At 51.7% G+C, this 16,764-nt stretch overlaps 1 protein-coding gene across 2 annotated transcripts in view; it reads right to left on the bottom strand.

The window, feature by feature from the left end:
- Positions 1 to 2,655: 2,655 nt before the first annotated feature.
- WDR11 (WD repeat domain 11) overlaps positions 2,656 to 16,764 on the bottom strand; it is a 33,918-nt gene continuing 19,809 nt past the window's right edge. For both annotated transcript variants that reach the window (XM_049764405.1, XM_049764406.1), the window contains exons 11-29: positions 16,241 to 16,325; positions 14,808 to 14,914; positions 14,055 to 14,130; positions 13,567 to 13,675; positions 12,459 to 12,583; positions 11,800 to 11,947; positions 10,926 to 11,032; positions 10,466 to 10,580; positions 10,053 to 10,224; positions 9,198 to 9,306; positions 8,197 to 8,259; positions 7,052 to 7,117; positions 6,212 to 6,365; positions 5,801 to 5,896; positions 5,215 to 5,380; positions 4,497 to 4,594; positions 4,064 to 4,209; positions 3,841 to 3,919; positions 2,656 to 3,334 (exon numbers count right to left, since the gene is read on the bottom strand). In XM_049764405.1, coding sequence (XP_049620362.1) covers positions 3,182 to 3,334; positions 3,841 to 3,919; positions 4,064 to 4,209; positions 4,497 to 4,594; positions 5,215 to 5,380; positions 5,801 to 5,896; positions 6,212 to 6,365; positions 7,052 to 7,117; positions 8,197 to 8,259; positions 9,198 to 9,306; positions 10,053 to 10,224; positions 10,466 to 10,580; positions 10,926 to 11,032; positions 11,800 to 11,947; positions 12,459 to 12,583; positions 13,567 to 13,675; positions 14,055 to 14,130; positions 14,808 to 14,914; positions 16,241 to 16,325 — 2,174 coding nt within the window. In that variant the 3' untranslated portion in view covers positions 2,656 to 3,181. The remainder of the gene's footprint in view (positions 3,335 to 3,840; positions 3,920 to 4,063; positions 4,210 to 4,496; positions 4,595 to 5,214; positions 5,381 to 5,800; positions 5,897 to 6,211; positions 6,366 to 7,051; positions 7,118 to 8,196; positions 8,260 to 9,197; positions 9,307 to 10,052; positions 10,225 to 10,465; positions 10,581 to 10,925; positions 11,033 to 11,799; positions 11,948 to 12,458; positions 12,584 to 13,566; positions 13,676 to 14,054; positions 14,131 to 14,807; positions 14,915 to 16,240; positions 16,326 to 16,764) is intronic.

Raw genomic sequence — 16,764 nt, 5'->3', positions numbered from 1 at the left:
AGAAAGTAGGGCCCTTGCATTGCACACAGCAGACCCAGGTTCAATCCCTGGCATCTCCTTGAGCACAACCAGAAGTAATTCCTGAACACAGAGCCAGGAGTAATACTTGAGCACTGCTTAGAACAAAAACAAAAAAACAAGATTTGAGAAAATAATAGTTTGTCCGCCCTCAGTTGCCCTGGACTTGGTCTGCAGGGAAAGGGAGTGTAGACTCGGTGGCTCGGTGAGTGTAGACTAGAGAGATGAAGAAGGCGCTGGGTGCTTTGCAAGGCACCCACAGGCCCTATGCTGAGGACCTTGCACTGAGCACCACCCATGGGTCCCCTTACATCCCCTAAATCCTAAAGGCACTGGCTTTGGAATGTGACCCCTCCAACCCTGGGGGACCATTTTTGGAGGAGCCCTGTCAAACCAGCAGCAGCCGGTGGTGCAGGACTGACCAGGCAATAAGGCTGAGTCCCACTTGGGAGAGAAGCCCCCAGACCTAAGCGACAGCCGCCAGTCATGACCCAGGGTCCTCTCCTCAGGGTGCATGGCCAGACCTCTCTGTCTTCATCACCAGTTCCCAGGACAACACAAGCCCTGAGAGTCCAGGGTTAGTGGACAATGAACCTTTGGCTGGGCGGGAAGCAGCTTGGAGGCCAGCTTGGATGTGGTGTCAGCATCAGCAGGGCAGAGAAAGCCTCTGTGGACAGGAGGGTTCTTTAGCCGAATAGACTGCCTCCACCTATTTGGGAGTCAGCCTGTTCTGCCTTTGCTAGTGACCCCCTTTTTCAGCATTTTAAAAGCAAGTTTCATCTCCCAACCAGGCAGCCCCAAACCAAAGCATGAAGAGCCAGTCAAGTCAGTGCAGGTGGGCAGGGCCGGCGGGCGGCTCCCAGGACGGTGCTCGGCGCTCTGTCCTTCAGGTGAGACCTAAGTGGGGCAGCAGACAGACACGCAGGTCTCAAGGCTGGGTCTTCTACCTCTGTGTCTCCCACTACCTCCGGGACCCCCTTTGTCCACACACTCCTCTGGATAATGCAGGGATGGTGCCTCCCTGCTGCTTGTCACCCCCATACAGATGTGTCGGAGGCCCGAAACCCCAGGCTGAGGGCCGGACTCGGCATCACCTGGTTGGGGGCAAAGCAGGAGCCCAGGAAATGCACCTTGTGCTGGGAGGTGGGGAATGGGGCAGTCTCAGCCATGGGGAAGCATGACAAACTCCAGGACATCCCCTGGACCACAAAGGGTCCTGCTGCCCACCCTGTGATGCCCAGGTGTGAGTGCTCATGAGAACAGGCATACCCAGGTGAAGGTGCAAGCAGGGAGTGGGTTTGACTGCCCCAAGCTGGTGCCCACTTGCATCCCAGACACCTTGCCCTATAAGGAGTCCAGTTTGCAGTTCGTGGGGCCGGGCCTCGGGCTCAACCCCAACCACTAGCTACTCCTACCTGCAATATGGGGGGTATCCTGGACCCCACCCCCAGCGAACAGCCACTTCCTGCCTCTTGCTGCTCTCCAAAGGGGCTATAGCTGGGCCCTCATTCCAGGCCTGTCTCCTGGGCCCTACTGGAGCTGAAGTGAGAGGGGGTTCTGGCTCTTTTGCGCAGGGCCTGGAGCGCCAGTCCTCTGCTGCCCCCCGCTGCCCAGTGCTGATAGTGCATGTAGCCTTTGGGATGTTATTTGCGTATGATGTGGCTGGCAGCAAGGGACGCGGCACTATGTAGCCAGGCGATTGGCTTTTCATTTTTGCCCCCAGATTTTTCCTTTTCTTCTGGGCTCGCCCTCCTTCCATCCCACCTTCTGCCTGAGTCCTGCCAACTGGTCCTGAGCTGTGGGAGGTTCTGTGGGTTCAGTGCTGGGTTAGGGGAGGATGACCCATGGTATGCTTGAGACTGGGAAGTGTAAAATAAATCCCCATCTTGGAAACCACCCCAGGCACCATACCCAGGCGGATGGATCTGAAGCAGGTGGGGTAGCCGTGAAGGATTAATTAACTAAGCCAGTCAGGAAAGAATCATGGAGTCAGTAGCTTTTGGCCTCGTGGTCTCTCTGAGCACCAAGCCCAACCTGCTCTTTATTAACCCATTACCAATTCACCAGTAGGGGAAGGTTGAAAGAGACAAAAAGTACCTACCCAGGTGGGCTTCTGTATAGCAAAGGAGAGATTTAAGGGAAAGAGGAAGATGGGAGAGACCGCCTTTGTTTTGGGTTAATAGCTGGGTGTCAGCTTACAGGGAAAGGCCCAGAAGGGGAGCCCAGATAGCGAGCACAGCGGGGCTGGATCCCAGGAAGCCCCCTCCAGCACAGAGCAGGATGGGCTGTCAAGTAACCGAGTCGAAGAACAAACCCACAGGGAGCTGAAGTGAGCGGGAACCAGAGCACAGGCCCCACTTACTTATGGTCCCAACAGCTGCAGCTGACATGACCTCCCCCAGCCCAGAGGCCCAGAGGCTATGGGACAGAACTGGATCCCTGCTCCGAGCAAGGAAGCACAGACTGTTTCTTCCCTTCCCTCGCCCAGTGCCCCTTCCGGAGCTCAGAGACAGGCAGTCAGGGGGTGCCCAAGTCTATGTTTTCCAGGATGGGGGTAGGCAGTATGTGCTTTGGAAGGAGTGGGGGGAGGTGGAATGGCCCCAGGAGCTGGACAGGAACAGACGCAGGACACAAGCCTGGTGGAACTTTCTGATTTTTATTCCCCAAATGCCTCTGTGAGTGGTGGATATTAATCCTGGCCTGAGCCTTGATGGGGGGTGGAGGTGGGGTGCACATCTCTGACGTCAGGCACTGGAGGAACATAAAGACACAAACATTGAGAGACAGAGACAGACTTCAAAAAGGGAGGCAACCTCTGTAGGAACATAAAGATGCAAAAATAGAGAGACAGAGAGACTTCAAAAAGGAAGGAGGCCGCCCTGCGCCATGGAACCAAGGCAGCTCCACTCCCACCTCCGAAGAAAGGATCTGCTGAGTCAGTCACTGTAGCAGAGAAGCCTCCATCCCTTTGGTCCACAGGAAAAGCAGCCAAGTTGCTGTCATTGAAGAGTCAGAAGACACAAGTGCCCAAGGGTCTCCCAGGCTCCCTGCAGCGGCCTCATTCACGGAGCCCATGGACCACTGCAGACCTCACCTGGGAGCACCCACAGGGACCGTGTCACTGGCACCATAGTGACCACCCCCATCCCCAACTTCCACAATGTCATTCTTTCTCCTGCTTGAGGGCTTCCAGCTCGGTCACCAAGTCCCTGCCCGCTGGCCCTGCTTTGGACGCGAAGAGCAGAGCCCCCTGCCGGAAGCCTAGGTTCTTCAGGCTCCGGGCATAATCTGCATAGATGGCAGAAACGAGTTTCTGTGAGACTCGGTCAAGGAAAAGGGCAGGAAGGGTGCTCAGGCTCTGCCTGGCAGTGCGAAGTGACCAGGAGGGTGTGAAGGGGCAGGCAATATGAGGTCTCTCTGTGGCCCCCAGACTCCTTTGCCCAGAAAGAAGCTCACAGCAGAACAGGAGGCAGGGGCCGGGAGTCTTGAGGGCTGAACAGCGTCATAGGTCCTGGGCACTGACCAGGGACACCGTTCTGAGATGAAACTGCTCTGAAATCACCAGCTTCTAGACTTCTGCCCAGAAAGTGCCTTCTATGTCCACGTAAAACTACCAGTTTGAGGTTCCTCCCGGCACAGTATGTCCATCTGTCCATCCATCCAAGAAGACATGCTGGAGTCACCTTCAAAGCCTGCCCTTCCACGCCTCTCTCCTGGCTTTACTGAGTCACAACAGGGAATTTCCCCCAAGCCATGCATGTCCCATCGTCCTGCAGCCACCCTTCCCCCCTCCCCCGGCCCAGGGCACTGGCAAAGGATATGGGTCTCATCGCTGGGCGGGAGGGCACCATACTGGAGACAGGCTTCCACGAACAGGGCCGCCCGGTCAAAGTACCTCATGCTGCTCAGGGAACAGAGAGAGTGAGTGTGAGCAAGGGTGGCCCAGAATGCGGGGCTTCCCACACCCTGCAGATGTGTGGTGCAGAATGGAGTGGCCCGTCGTGTGCCCACCGTGTGCCCTTGCCCTGCCAAGACACCCAGGTACCTGTGAAGCGTCTCAGCCACGCTGGAGAAGCAGCCAAGGGACAGCAGGACCAGCACAGCCTTGGACTTCTGGTTGACCTGAGGTGAGCAGAGGTGGTCGACCCAGCGCTTCAGGACGTCGGCACACTCCTCAGGGCTGAGCCGAACCTGCAGGTAGGCACATGGTAAGCACCAAGGTGAGTTTCCGGCAAGCCTGGGACTGCAGGGTCAGGAAGCCTGGCTGGGACCTACCAGGGCCCCAAGATCCAGCATCCTAGGAGCACCTCTGGGCTCTCACCCAAGTCGACAATAGGCCACCCAACTTTGGACCAATGCAAACTCATTTCTCCACAGAAATCAGCGTGAATGGCCAGAATATCCCCCAAAATGCCTGCCCCACCCCCAGACTTGCTTCCTGACTCCGGAGCCTCTCCCAGTCTTGCAGAAGCAGCTACCTTGGCCAGCCAGGCGGCACGGTTCCATTCACCATAGGTTTGCAGGTAGCGGCAGGCATCTGCTGCCTTGTTGATGAGGCAGAGCAGCTGCACCCCCTCTGGAAGACACAGCACAGACATAAGGAATGGGGAAGTTCCCGCAACCAGCCACGCACTAGCAGGGGCACTCATGATGTCACTGACTTCACTGACTACCACAGGGGCCAGATTTGGCCTGAAATATGCCAGTATTGTGCAGGGTCCACACCATGCTTAGGTACCAGGATGGAATGCACCAGTGGACACAGGCAGAGCAGAACATGCTCACTGACTGCCCGGTTTCGGCCACCTCAGCTTTGTCTCAGCAGCTGCCAACGGTGCCCCTTCCGCTCCAGAGGGGCGGCAGAGATGGCTCCGCAGGCAAGAGCACAGGCTCTGTGTAGAAGAGGCCTGGGTTTGAGCCCTGGCATTGCGTTATGCCCTTAGCAACATTAGGAGTGATCCTGTGCAAGGGGCCCAGAGTAGGTAAGTCATGATACTACAAGGAAAAACACCCAAAGACAAACAAGCAAACAGCTCAGTTTCAGAAGTCCCAACACCCAGTACTGGTCACTGTGAGCAGAGTGCAACACGCCCCAATTTCCCAGCACAAAAGCAAGAGCAGGAAGAATTGAAACTGGCACCCGCTTTGAGGGACGTGCTGATTGCCCAGTGCCGTGGGTGGACACAATGTGGTTACCTGCCAGCTTGCCACTGGCGATCATGTTTGTGGCCACAAGCTTGATGGTGCTCTGGGAGGGGCCAGACGAGGTGACGGTGGTGACCAGACAGGCCTTTAGGGAGTCGCAGTAATAGTGCGGGTTCTCAGCGCTGGTCTCCAGCAGCAACTGCACTGCTCGGTCGGTCTGGGGGTGGGTGGGAGCTGGTCAGCATGGGGCACAGACGCTCACAGCAAAAAAGGTGGGCTGGGGTGGAGCTGGATTCCATCCATGCTCCAAGCACTGTGCTCACACACACACTGCAATGGGTCTGTGAGACAGAGGAGAGGTGGGTCTGGTGCTCAAAGGAACAGAATGTGGCTTTGAGCAGGACACCAGGTCCACTAGGAAAATGGAACAAAATCGATCTCAGACACATCCACATTGTGCCTCACTGAAAAGGGGGCACTGATAGGAATGGGGCTGAGACCCAGGGTCTCATATAGGCAGTGGGCAGAGGGGCCGAGACCATGGTCTCACAGTGTGTGTTCTAAGTGCCAGGAAGCTCTGGCAGCCTGTGACCCCCAGCACGCAGGTGTGTGTATGTGGGGGGGGGGGGGGTGGTACCTGGCCAAGAAGGAGCAGCTGATCTGTACATTTTCTCGTATGATCATACGTTGACCGTTTTGCTTCCTGGAGGTTAACTCTTTCCAACTGAAATTTCTAGAACAGGGAAGGAAAAAAGGACAAACTGAGGCTCGACTCAAATGGTGTTGAATCCATGAAAGTCACCCTGAAAGTGCCTGTTCATCAGCTGTCCAGACTAGTCAGTCATCAGTCCCCCTCCCAGAACCCAGATGTGAGCTCAGAACTGCAGCAGCAGGTGCCTGCTTGGAGGTGTGGGTGGCCCCTCCCGGCCAGTGTGCTGGGGGCGAAACAGGAACCTTGAGGTGAAAGAGCCACCTGTTCCTTCTCAAAGCTAATAAGGAAGCGCAAGCACTGAGGCCATGTGGGGAGCCTGTAGTAGCACCTGGGTACCTGAAAATAGGTGTTTTCACAGAGGATGTCATAGCAGATGTCCAGGGGGTCGTTGGTTTGGCCCAATTCTGTGGGTGCCTTCTCCTGTGACAGGCTGTGCAGGTAGTGGGAAGCCACCGTCCAGAAGTGCAGCTCTGACTCATCACCATATAGCCTGACGAGGGCACACACCAGCTCGATGAGCTCTGGGGCAAGCAGGCAGGCAGCAGGCAAAGCTGCAAGTTCCCCCGCTGGCCTGGGTGCTCGGAAGAAGGGCTCTGCCCAGGGACAGGTCTGCAAACTGCCCTCCCACCCTCGCCCTTCTGCCCCAGGGTACTCAGGCATGAGCCTGGGACATCATGATGCTATTCTGGGAATAGTAAATAGTAAAGGCCTTTTCACATGTGCCAGCTTAAATGAGATGGGAGGAAGCCGAGGTTACTGCTCTGAATGTAATTCATGGATCCAGGTTAAGTCCTTTGTAGCTAGTATTTTCACAGACATGATGAGAGCTGGGGGAAGGGTTCCTCTCAAAAGAAAATGCTGCGATCGTGAATCCAAATTTAATAATTCCTTCCAATTGAGAATAAGCCAAGCCTGACATTTTTCTAAGCTAAAGAGAGTTGGATATTTGGGGGGTAGGAGCACCCAAGTGGTTACTCCTGGCTCTGCACTTAGGGATCACTCCTAGCAGCTTGGGGACCTATAGGATGGCAGGATCAAATCCAGGTGAGCACCATGCCAGGCAAATGCCTTACCCAATGTAGTATCACTCCAGACCCATCTCAGCCCAACAGAGCCTGGTCTAAACTAAAATCTTGACAAAGAGAAGCATGAACCTGGAATCCTCTTTCTCTTTACCTCGACACCAGCAAGCACCTCTGTAGAAGCGTGAATTCTGGATCCAGCAAGAGCTTCTTGATATCACTGGAGAAAGAGAAAAAGAGTCAGAGGAGTGAGTAAAGAGAGAAGAGATAGAGGAGAGAAGAGAGAGACATCAAAAGAAAGACAGAGAGAGAGACGTGGGGGAAAGAGGAGGAAGAGAGAAGAGAGGAAAGGAGAGGAGAGGAGAGGAGGAAAGAGGAGAGACATCCAGAGAAAGAGACATTGAGAGAGAGAGAGAGAGAGAGAGAGAGAGAGACTTTTCAATCAAACGCCACCACCAGGGATAAACGTTCTGTCATCTAAGGGGAAGGTTCCTCCTAGTAGGTATCAATGAAACATCTAATGGAATGGAAGCTGGGCTCGTATGAGGAGACCCTGGGGAAAGAGGCCGCACCTCAGCCTCAGCTCCACTCTTAGATTCCCAAACTCTTCAGCCCCAAAGCCAGGAAACCAAGGCTGGCTGGAGCCCAAAGATGATCCCTTCACGGACTGCAGTGCAGGGGGGCGGCATCAAGAGTAACTTGGGAAACCCAAAGGAAAGGCTGGGAGGCTCTAAGTCTGATGTTCTGAATCTAAGTCTAAGTTCTGAATCAGGGAATTCCAGAAACTGGGGGAAGTGTTCCTGGATTGATTCTTCTTCACTTGAACACAAAAAGTAACTTCCAGAGCAAGACAAGTTAACTCTCTGGAAACATCCTGCTACAAAGTGCTGATAAATTAAGTGTTGTGTTCACATGTGATCAGGTCTAGATAATAGAAATGTATCCCAGCCACCAGCAAGGCCTGGTAGAACCATACATTTTCCTCCTTCCTTGCAATAGCATTTCCAGTACAAGCTTTCAAATGCTCCAGGCTCCCAGGCACCTGTGCACGTCTCAGTCAAGGCTGAGCTGCAGGGCCTGACTACGGATCTGGTCTCAGCAAAAGGGAGCAGCTCTATAGTTTCTCCTGACAGGCAGGAACTGGGACCTCCGGGTACAGCTAGGCTAAGGCAGAAAACTGACACAGGAGATGGAACTTATTTCCAATGCAGAAGATCCTAAATGACTAGATGGTCATGTTTTCATTTACTATTCCCATGCTCCTGTCAAGCATGGTTGACTTGGGAGACTCAGGCTTACTTGGACAAAGAATTCAGCTGTTCTTGAACGATGGTTTTGATTTCTTCATTTTCTGGATAATCACTGCATAGAAAAGATTTGGAATGAGTTATCTCTTCATTTAGAACTTTTTATTACTGTTATTATGTGGGGAGGGGTGTTAAAGGGGGCACCAGGCTGCGAATTCAGGTCCTACACAAAACACTGGAACTTAATGCCCAGTCTCCAAGGCTATTCATTTCTTCCTCTAAAAATTCCTGAATGGTCTTTGGTAAAAACCTGGTTTTGCCTCAGCACCTGGGATCTAAGCAGCACAGAGCCCTCAGAACCCCGCACTGAACCATGAGCCCAGTTGGATCTGGGACCTTGAGCATCACTTGGGAGACACCACCAGTGCCCCAGAATATCTGCTTTTCTGATTCCATCAGAGCAAAGCCAGGAGAAGAGAGTTGACCCAAAGTTCTCTCTGCCCTGCACAAGGTGCTCCAAGCTGAGGGGCACCCAGGAACCCCCTCTCCCAGACACCTGAAAAGATACTCCATGCAAGCAAAACCTTATCCTATTAGTCTCAGGGTACTTAATTGATTTTGGTGCTCGGAGCTTACGCCTGGCTCTGCTCTATGGGGTCCCTCCTCATGGGGTTTAGGAATAAGCCCGGGTTAGCTGTCTAAGTCTCCAAACTGCAGTGTTCCATAAGGCGCAAGTCTGGCAACCCCTGTGGATTGGACTCGTCACCCTTGAGTGACTGTCCACAGGGTGGCAGGTGCTAACGTTTTATGAAATAGGATATAGCGCCGATCGGGCCCAGTCCTGCCACCATATCAAGAAAACTGGGGCCCCTATTCCCTGGGCCTAATGGACCTTTTCTCATTCCCTGCTGGGTCCCACTAGCACAGCTGCCTGCCGCGTATCCCCCAAGGTCCCACATGTCAGGCTTAGTCTCAGGGTCTGGGCTTCAGGCCAGAGCTACCTTTCAGGCCCCAGCAGGTGCCCAGGAGAAGCATGAGGCAAGGGAGACTTACATCTGTGCGATGTCCAGAGTATGTTGCCCAGCCCATGGCTGGTGCAGCAGGAAGGCTTTCAACGCCAGTGCGGCCCTGGGCACCAGGAGGTAGGGGCACCACAAAGGTTCTGGGTAAAAAAGGAGAGAGAAAGAAAACAAAGTCTTGTTAAGTCAGAACTCAAACTGTACTCAGAGCTTTTGCTCTGGCCCCTTCCCAGGAGTGTCTAGAAGAACCAGGAGGATGCAGAGGCAGAATGGGGCTTGGGGGGGGGGTAGGGGTGGGATTTGACCACCTTCAGGGTCAAGGTTCAAGTAAATGTGACTCAGGTTTCTGCCTTCCTGTCAAAAACCTGTCAGTCCCAAGAGAAGGGTCAACACACGGACCCAACAGAGAACTGGGATCTGGGAACTAAGAAGGTTCTGGAGAATCCAACTGGCCTGTTCTATCATCTCCTCAGACTAGTGAGCCCACAGGGCTAGGCGTCCTGGGGCTCCACTGACTTGGAGTGCAGCATTCCCAGGACCTGTTGGGCGAGGCAGCCTTTGAACAGAGGGATGGGGAAGGGGTCCAGCATCCCCACATCTGTGGCCCTCAAAAGATTCTGATGTGAAGTTCCCAGAGGCTGAATCATGAATAAAATCCAGAAATAATCAAACCAAATGGTGGGCCGGGGGGGGGGGGGGGAGGAAGAGCCATCTCTTGGGCCTTCAACAGTCACGAAGCCACACAGAACCAAAACTCCTAACTGCCCATGGGACCTTTGTGCTCCAGTCAGAGGAAGATGCTCTCATCTTCCTCAAAACCGAAGTCAGCTGGGTGGGGCAGGGCCCGAGTTTGGGGTCAATAAATGGGACACCCCACAGAGTCCAGTACCCATGAGCTGCTGCTCATCCATGCGGAAACAGGTGCTCTTCATGGACATGTCTAGCACGCGGATGCAGCCATCGTCAGTGGCCAAGATGACCTTGTCTGAGGTGCACCAGTCCACATCAAGGATCCGGAAGGTGATGTTGCGGCCACTCCTCAAACTACTCACCATTTGCACCTGTGTGTGAGAGAGAGAGGAGAGAGGAGAGACAGAGAGAGGGTGGGGAGAGAGAAAGAGGGAGAGAAAGAGAGAGAGAGGGAGAGAGAGAGAAAGAGAGAGGAGAGAGAGAAGAGAGAAAAGGAGATCACCTTTTTGGCCTGTGCTTCAGAAATGCTGTCAATGAAGAAAGCAGCTTTGGGGTGCATGGAAGCCCCATCACACATGTCCCCTCCCATCCCCAGGGAGATACCCCTACTACCTCCTTGGTGTCCCACACTTCTGCGCCATCGCTGTACATTGCTATTAATTTCTGGTTGCCTTTGCCGGGGGCAAAACGAATCTTCCTCACCCAGCTCCGCTGAGTTGGAATCCCCCTGAGGCCAGACGAACATGTCAGGACATCAGCTCCTCAGAGAGAGGCTGCTCTCTCCTAGCTCTCTCCACTTCCCTTCTAACAGGGTTGGTGCAGGGGCCTGGACTTGCAGGGCAGAGGTGACTCTGGACAGGAAGGGCCACCCCCAACAACACAGAGAAAAATGCCCCAGCCCTCTGGCCCAGCCACTCAAGAAAGGCTCCATGGAAACCCAGGGCCAGTTAAGGCCCATCCTCCCAGCTCAGAGAACAGAGACCCACAAAGACAGGATCCAGCTTGGTGACATTTATAGATCTGTGGACAAGGTCCATGTCGCTGGGTACCCCACAGCAAACTGTAACAGTACCTGGAGATTCTGCCTTTCAGGTCCCAGAAGTTTAAGTTCCCGTCCATGTCACCAAGAACCAAAGTGTCTCCCTTCCAGGCGATACAGGAGATGCTGCCCATGCTGCCCTGGGAAGGAGAAGACAGACATGTGGAAAGGCCAGGCAAAAACGCCTGCACCAGCAGTGCCCATGGTAGGCCCCAGAAGCGCTAATACAACACAATTATAAGGGGTTCTCCTTAGTCTAAATGCCACAAAACACTGGCCGGACCCTGGGGAGGCGGGGGGGGGGGGGCAGGCTGATCTTCAGTGAATACTGCCAGGAAGCAGCAGATGTCAGTGATGCCATTTAACATCCAGGGAACAGATAGTATGTGACCTGAGCTCCAGAGAGTGTAAGTAAGACCTTCAAGAAAACCCAGGGGAAAAATTTAGGGGTAAAACTTTTCCAGAAAGCTCATCTCTAAATATTGCTCAATGAAATAACAAACAGGTCTATTCCATGAGAAACCCCTGTGTTCTGTTAAAAAAAGGTGAGGAAGGATACCCTGAGCTTCACTAGATATGAAACCAACCAAATCTAAGAAGAACTAATTTCAGTTTGGTTTTCGTTTGCGGACCACAACTGGGGGGAGGGGGGAGGAGGAGAGAGAGAGAATTTTAGGATGAGAGGTAGAACTCCATATGTTGTGTGTTTGGGCTGGGGGAACCCCGAGGGGGGGGGAGATGGGGAGAGAGAGACAGAGAGAGAGAGGCAGAGAGAAAGAGAGAGAATTTTAGGATAGGAGATAGAACTCCATATGTTGTGTGTTTGGGCCGGGGAACCCCAAGGTGGCAGAGACAGAGCCCGGGGCTCCTGCATCCAGAGTCCGCACTGAGCCCCCAGGAAACTCACGTCAGGCGGTATTCGGGCACTGTCTCTGACCGAATTCCCCTCTACTGTCAGGTGATACACTTGGCCATCATTGTCAGTGAACACGAAGTGCTCCCGGGCAGAGATGTTCTGGCTCAGCTCCGACTTACTTTCCGCCTCCTGTAACAAACTTTGGGGCAGGAAAGCAGGTAATAGTGAGAAGTTTCTGTCCCCTCGACTGGCACCCAAAGCTAATGTCCCAAAACACCCAAAACACATTCATAGGAGATTCAAAACCCTTTTGGGATGAAAATACTCTTTCCACGAAGAATAGAAAAACACCAATTACTCCTGACAGTCACACTCAGGAATATGGACAATCCCAAGGGTGATGAGGAAATCCTAGGAGGTAAGGAAGGGGCAGGGATAGAGCCTGGATGATCTACTGGCCAAATGGAAGAGGAAGTGAAAGTGCAGGGCCACAGGGCCACGGGGTGACCCATGGAAATGACCCGTGGACATGGTCTACAGGTGCAGGAACTGGCTACATGGAGAAATACGGAGCTGGATCAAGCACTTGAGCAGTCCAAGCATGCAATGACACCCCCAATGCCATCTGTGCAGAGGCAGAGAGCACTTGCTGTGGGGTCCCACTGGGGAAGCACAGGGCCATCTCCAACCAGGGCCCAGAGCCACCACACCTGATCACGGATGACTCCACCGCACTCTGCTCTGTGTCCGAGACCACAGTCTGGCGGGCCATGGCCTCGCGTGTAGCCAGCTGCTTCTTTTTCAGGCTCTTCAGATTGTGTGAAGGCGACCATTCCTGTGTGACAAGCACAGAGCCTTCTGGGCCATGGCTCTCCAGCCTCCCACCCCGCAGCACCACCTGGGACACCCCCAGTGTGCCCTAAGTTTTGCTGACATGCAGAGAGATGGGAAGACTGCATAATGCTCAGAGCTTGATGATACATTTCTACCTCCTTCCACCTATGCCTTTACTCAGGGCCAAATGTTGAAGAGTTTAAGGGTGAATTTCCCAAAGAGCTGAGCTCCTGATGCCAGAAACTGAGACATTCAAGGATGGTCCCCCAGACCCTCTCTCCAAACAACCCCAGCTACATGGGCTAAGAGGATCATCATGTTCCTCAAAATAGCAAAACAAAATTTTAATTAGCTTTCACCTATCCAAGAAAATAAGAGTGATCACTTCCACTTATTTGAATTGTCTCCTCTGAGTACACATTTTTGTTTTTTGTTTGTTTTTGTTTTCTGATCATACCCAACGGCACTCAGGGGTTACTCCTAGCTCTGTGCTCAGAAATTACCATATGGGATGCTGGGGATCGAACCTGTTAGGCAAGTGCAATGCAAACACCCTACCCACTGTGCTATTACTTTGGCCCAAAAACTACTTTTGGTTTGTTTTTGTTTTGTTTGGGCCAAACCCATCAGTATTCAGGATTTACTCCTGGCTCTATGCTCAGGAATCATTCCTGGTGGGCTTGAGAAACCATAAGGGATGTCAGAGAGTGAACCCAGGTTGGCCACCTGCAAGGCAAACACCTACCACACTGTGCTATAGTTCTGGCCCCGAGCATACAATTTTAAAGACGAAAACAAAAGCTGAAATGTTTCTGATTCAAGCTAAAGCAGACTTTGTGCTCCATGGACAGACACAATAGTAGACTGTGCTCACGGACAGGCACACTAACAAACAAAATGCCCACAGAAATACAAGACATGCCAACAGACTGTGCTCATAGACAGACACCCTATCAGACTGCTCCATCTTAAACTGAAACTTACCAAAGCAGTTATGGCAGGGAAGTTTTTGGACATTTCTCGAAGAATGGTACACGTTCTAACATCCCATAACTCCAGGGGTTTATCTTTGAATACAATGGCCAAATATTGCCTAAAACAAATCAAATTTCTCAATAAACCTGCTTTTGAAAAAAAATTTTCACATAAAGTAGTCCAAAAGCTCTCAATCAGAAACATGTAATGACCCATTCTAAACATAGACCATGTAAAAGATCACTGAGTCATCAGGATGAACAATAGAAAGACAGAAAGATAGAAAAAAGATAAAGCTCTGAGGTGCTCTGAGGAGCAGTGAGCAGCCTACAAGGGCATACACACCCATCATTCAACCAGGAGTTCTTGTACAGGCAAGAGCCAGAATAGTACCTGAGCACTCTCAGGTGTGGCCCCAGCCCCAAATAAATAAATGAAATAAAACTTTGGAGAGTCCATTCTGATAACACTGCAGCTATGCCCATGTTGGTACTTACTTTAAATGAGACACTTTGATCATTTCGATGGGTGACTCGTCGCTGCCTCGTTCACCCCGGAAAGCAACACTCCGACCTTTAATTGCAAATATTAAAAATAAGAAACAGTACATAAAAAAAGTACTCAGAAATCACTCCTGACAGACTCAGGGGACCATATCGAATACTGGGGATTGAACCCGGGACAGCTACATGCATGGCAAACGACCTACCCACTGTGCTACCACTTCGATCTGGATTTCATTTGCAGTTTTCTATTTTAGAGAAAAGATAGCTTTCTCTCCATTTTTACAAAGTATCTTGAAGACCTTCTGTGGTTTCTTTAAAAAAACTTAGCTTTAGGTATTTGAAAACACCAACTTCTCAAAGTTGTTATACAGTTCTGGTAAAGCAAGTATCTCCATATGAAACAACTGGCCTACTTAAAGCGATACAGTAACAGTAAACCTCTGTGAACAAGGAGCAGTGAGCAGCCTACAAGGGCAGCTGAGTCCACAAAATGGCACAAGCAGCACAGTGGTACTTATCACGCTTCTGGCAACAAGGCCCAGTTAAGTGGAGCTCTGATGGTCAGGTTTTAAATTTCTACACACATGACCCTGAATCTTTTTGAGGGTAATTATGATAGAACAGAAAAACAAGCGTGTAAGCACAGAACATCAGAAACTAAGGTGAAAGAAACTCAGTGCATGTTTGATCCATCACATTTTTGACTCTCACAACCATCCAAGTTTTCAGTCCAAAGGCACGGACCTGTTGGAAGGTCAACCAGCTGAAGCTCATTTCTCACTAATCCCATGTTGTTGGGCGTTGATGTTGCAAAGGATAGAAACCCAGTCAAGCTCGTCCATTCAATGCCTCTGTAATGAGAAATGAAATAAGCATAAATTGGTACTTTTGCTGAAAACTCTCACTCCAGAAGCATGCAGCTAACTCTCAGCATGCCTCAGGGACAGCCTTCAGTAGACTTTAGTCTGACTGTCCCAAGTCTCAGGATGCCTTAGGGATAGCCTCTACTTCAGTCAGACAGTCCCAGTGTGCGCATGTGCAGTTTCAGCTGACTTAGCATGTACAGTCATCGTGAAGGTTTACTTCAAGAGCCTGGAATGCCCAGACTTAATTTTTGTAATGGGACTCAGTTTCTCCCTCTGTGAACTGGGAACAGTGGGGGTGTCTACTGCCTAGAGGTACAGACGAGCCTGCAAAATAGCACATGCTGCACAGTGGTTCTAAATACACTTCTCGCAACCAAAGACAGGTTAGATGGCGTTGCAATGGACAGTTTGTAGATATACGAGGAAACTACAAACAAAGGCTGGACCTGAAAGACACATCCAGAGGAATGCAGGCAGGAAAAAAAGGGGAAAAAAAGACAGCAGGGGCAAGGAGAAAGAAAAAGATGGTCCCAGCCACACATCTAAAGGCCTAATGATTCCTACTGAGATGTAACCACCCCTTAGGTTCCAGAAGGGCACATCCAATGTGTGGGCAAACAGTCAACTGGGCTGCACCTTCAAAGAATGGAGAGCTAGCACAGAGGGATCACGGGGCATGCCCCATCAGGACTTCGAGACTTTGATGGCAGCCCTTTCTCAGTCGAAAACTGCAGCTACTGAGAGCATGTACCCAAAAGGTCATTCACACAGAGGCTGCCAGAGCACTGGCAGGAAAGTGGTGACCAAGCACCTGGCTGCTGAGCCCTAGCTCTACAGTTATAGGACAAGCAGAGCAGAATCTTTCAGAGTGACCATGGGCCCATTTCATAAGGGAACACAAAACACAGACACTATGTTGCTGTCTTCCTCCTAAGCACATGGGTGTAACCAAGCACAAAGTATAAGAGCAAGGGCTCAGTTTGGGTCCTTTTCTGGGGGTGCTTTGACCAAGCAATCATGAAGAAATGGAGCATGTGCGAAATGAGAAGGTCCTACTTGGGACTCCTAATAGGAACAAGAACTCCAATTCTTGGAGACTGCAGGAGGATTGCTGAGAAACACCAGGCCACAAGAGAAGGACCCAGGATCAGCAACTGTGGGAGAAGCCAAAGAGCCCTGCCAAGCACCCGAGCAGCTCCAAGGGGCCTGGAGAACAGACACAGGAACAAGCCAGCATCTCTGACTCTAGGGCCCTGCAGCAGCCTGAGACCAGAAGGCTGGTCTGGCCCAGGGATGGATAGGGACACCCACCTGACCTCGCACGAGTGCACACTGAGCTCCTTATGCAGCAGGCCGCTAATGAGGTGGTATACCAGCACTGAGCCATTACTTGTGCCTACAGGAGGGGAGAGAAGACAGGTTTGGAGGTGATGTGATAAAAACGGCACCCAAAATTTTCGATTCATAACATTCATGGGGATCCAAGCTTTGTGGCAGTGGTAAGTTTCTGTTTTTCGAAGTGTGCATCTGTCTATCTTAACTGTAGTTAAAAAGGAGGCTGAAACTGAGCTTCAAAGGCCACAGGCATATTTCCACCAGACATGTCAACTGGCTTGGTAAAATGGGCTTCTTCTAAAGGTGAGCAAGATGGTAAATCAAGGCAGGGAGGCACGTGCCCATCACATGGCCCACCTAGCACCCCATATGCAGCCTGTGCCTTCATCCCACCAGGAGTAGTCCCTGAGTGCAGAGCCAGGAGTAACCCCTGAGTATCGACAGGTGGGTACCCCCACAAAAAAAAATAAAAACAAAGAATTACTAAAACATTTCTCTGA

This window comes from Suncus etruscus, chromosome 17 (assembly GCF_024139225.1).
Source record: "Suncus etruscus isolate mSunEtr1 chromosome 17, mSunEtr1.pri.cur, whole genome shotgun sequence".
NCBI classification, from domain to species: Eukaryota; Metazoa; Chordata; class Mammalia; order Eulipotyphla; family Soricidae; genus Suncus; species Suncus etruscus.
The sequence above is the reverse complement of the archived record's forward strand: the minus strand, read 5'-3'. Positions and strand labels throughout refer to the sequence as shown.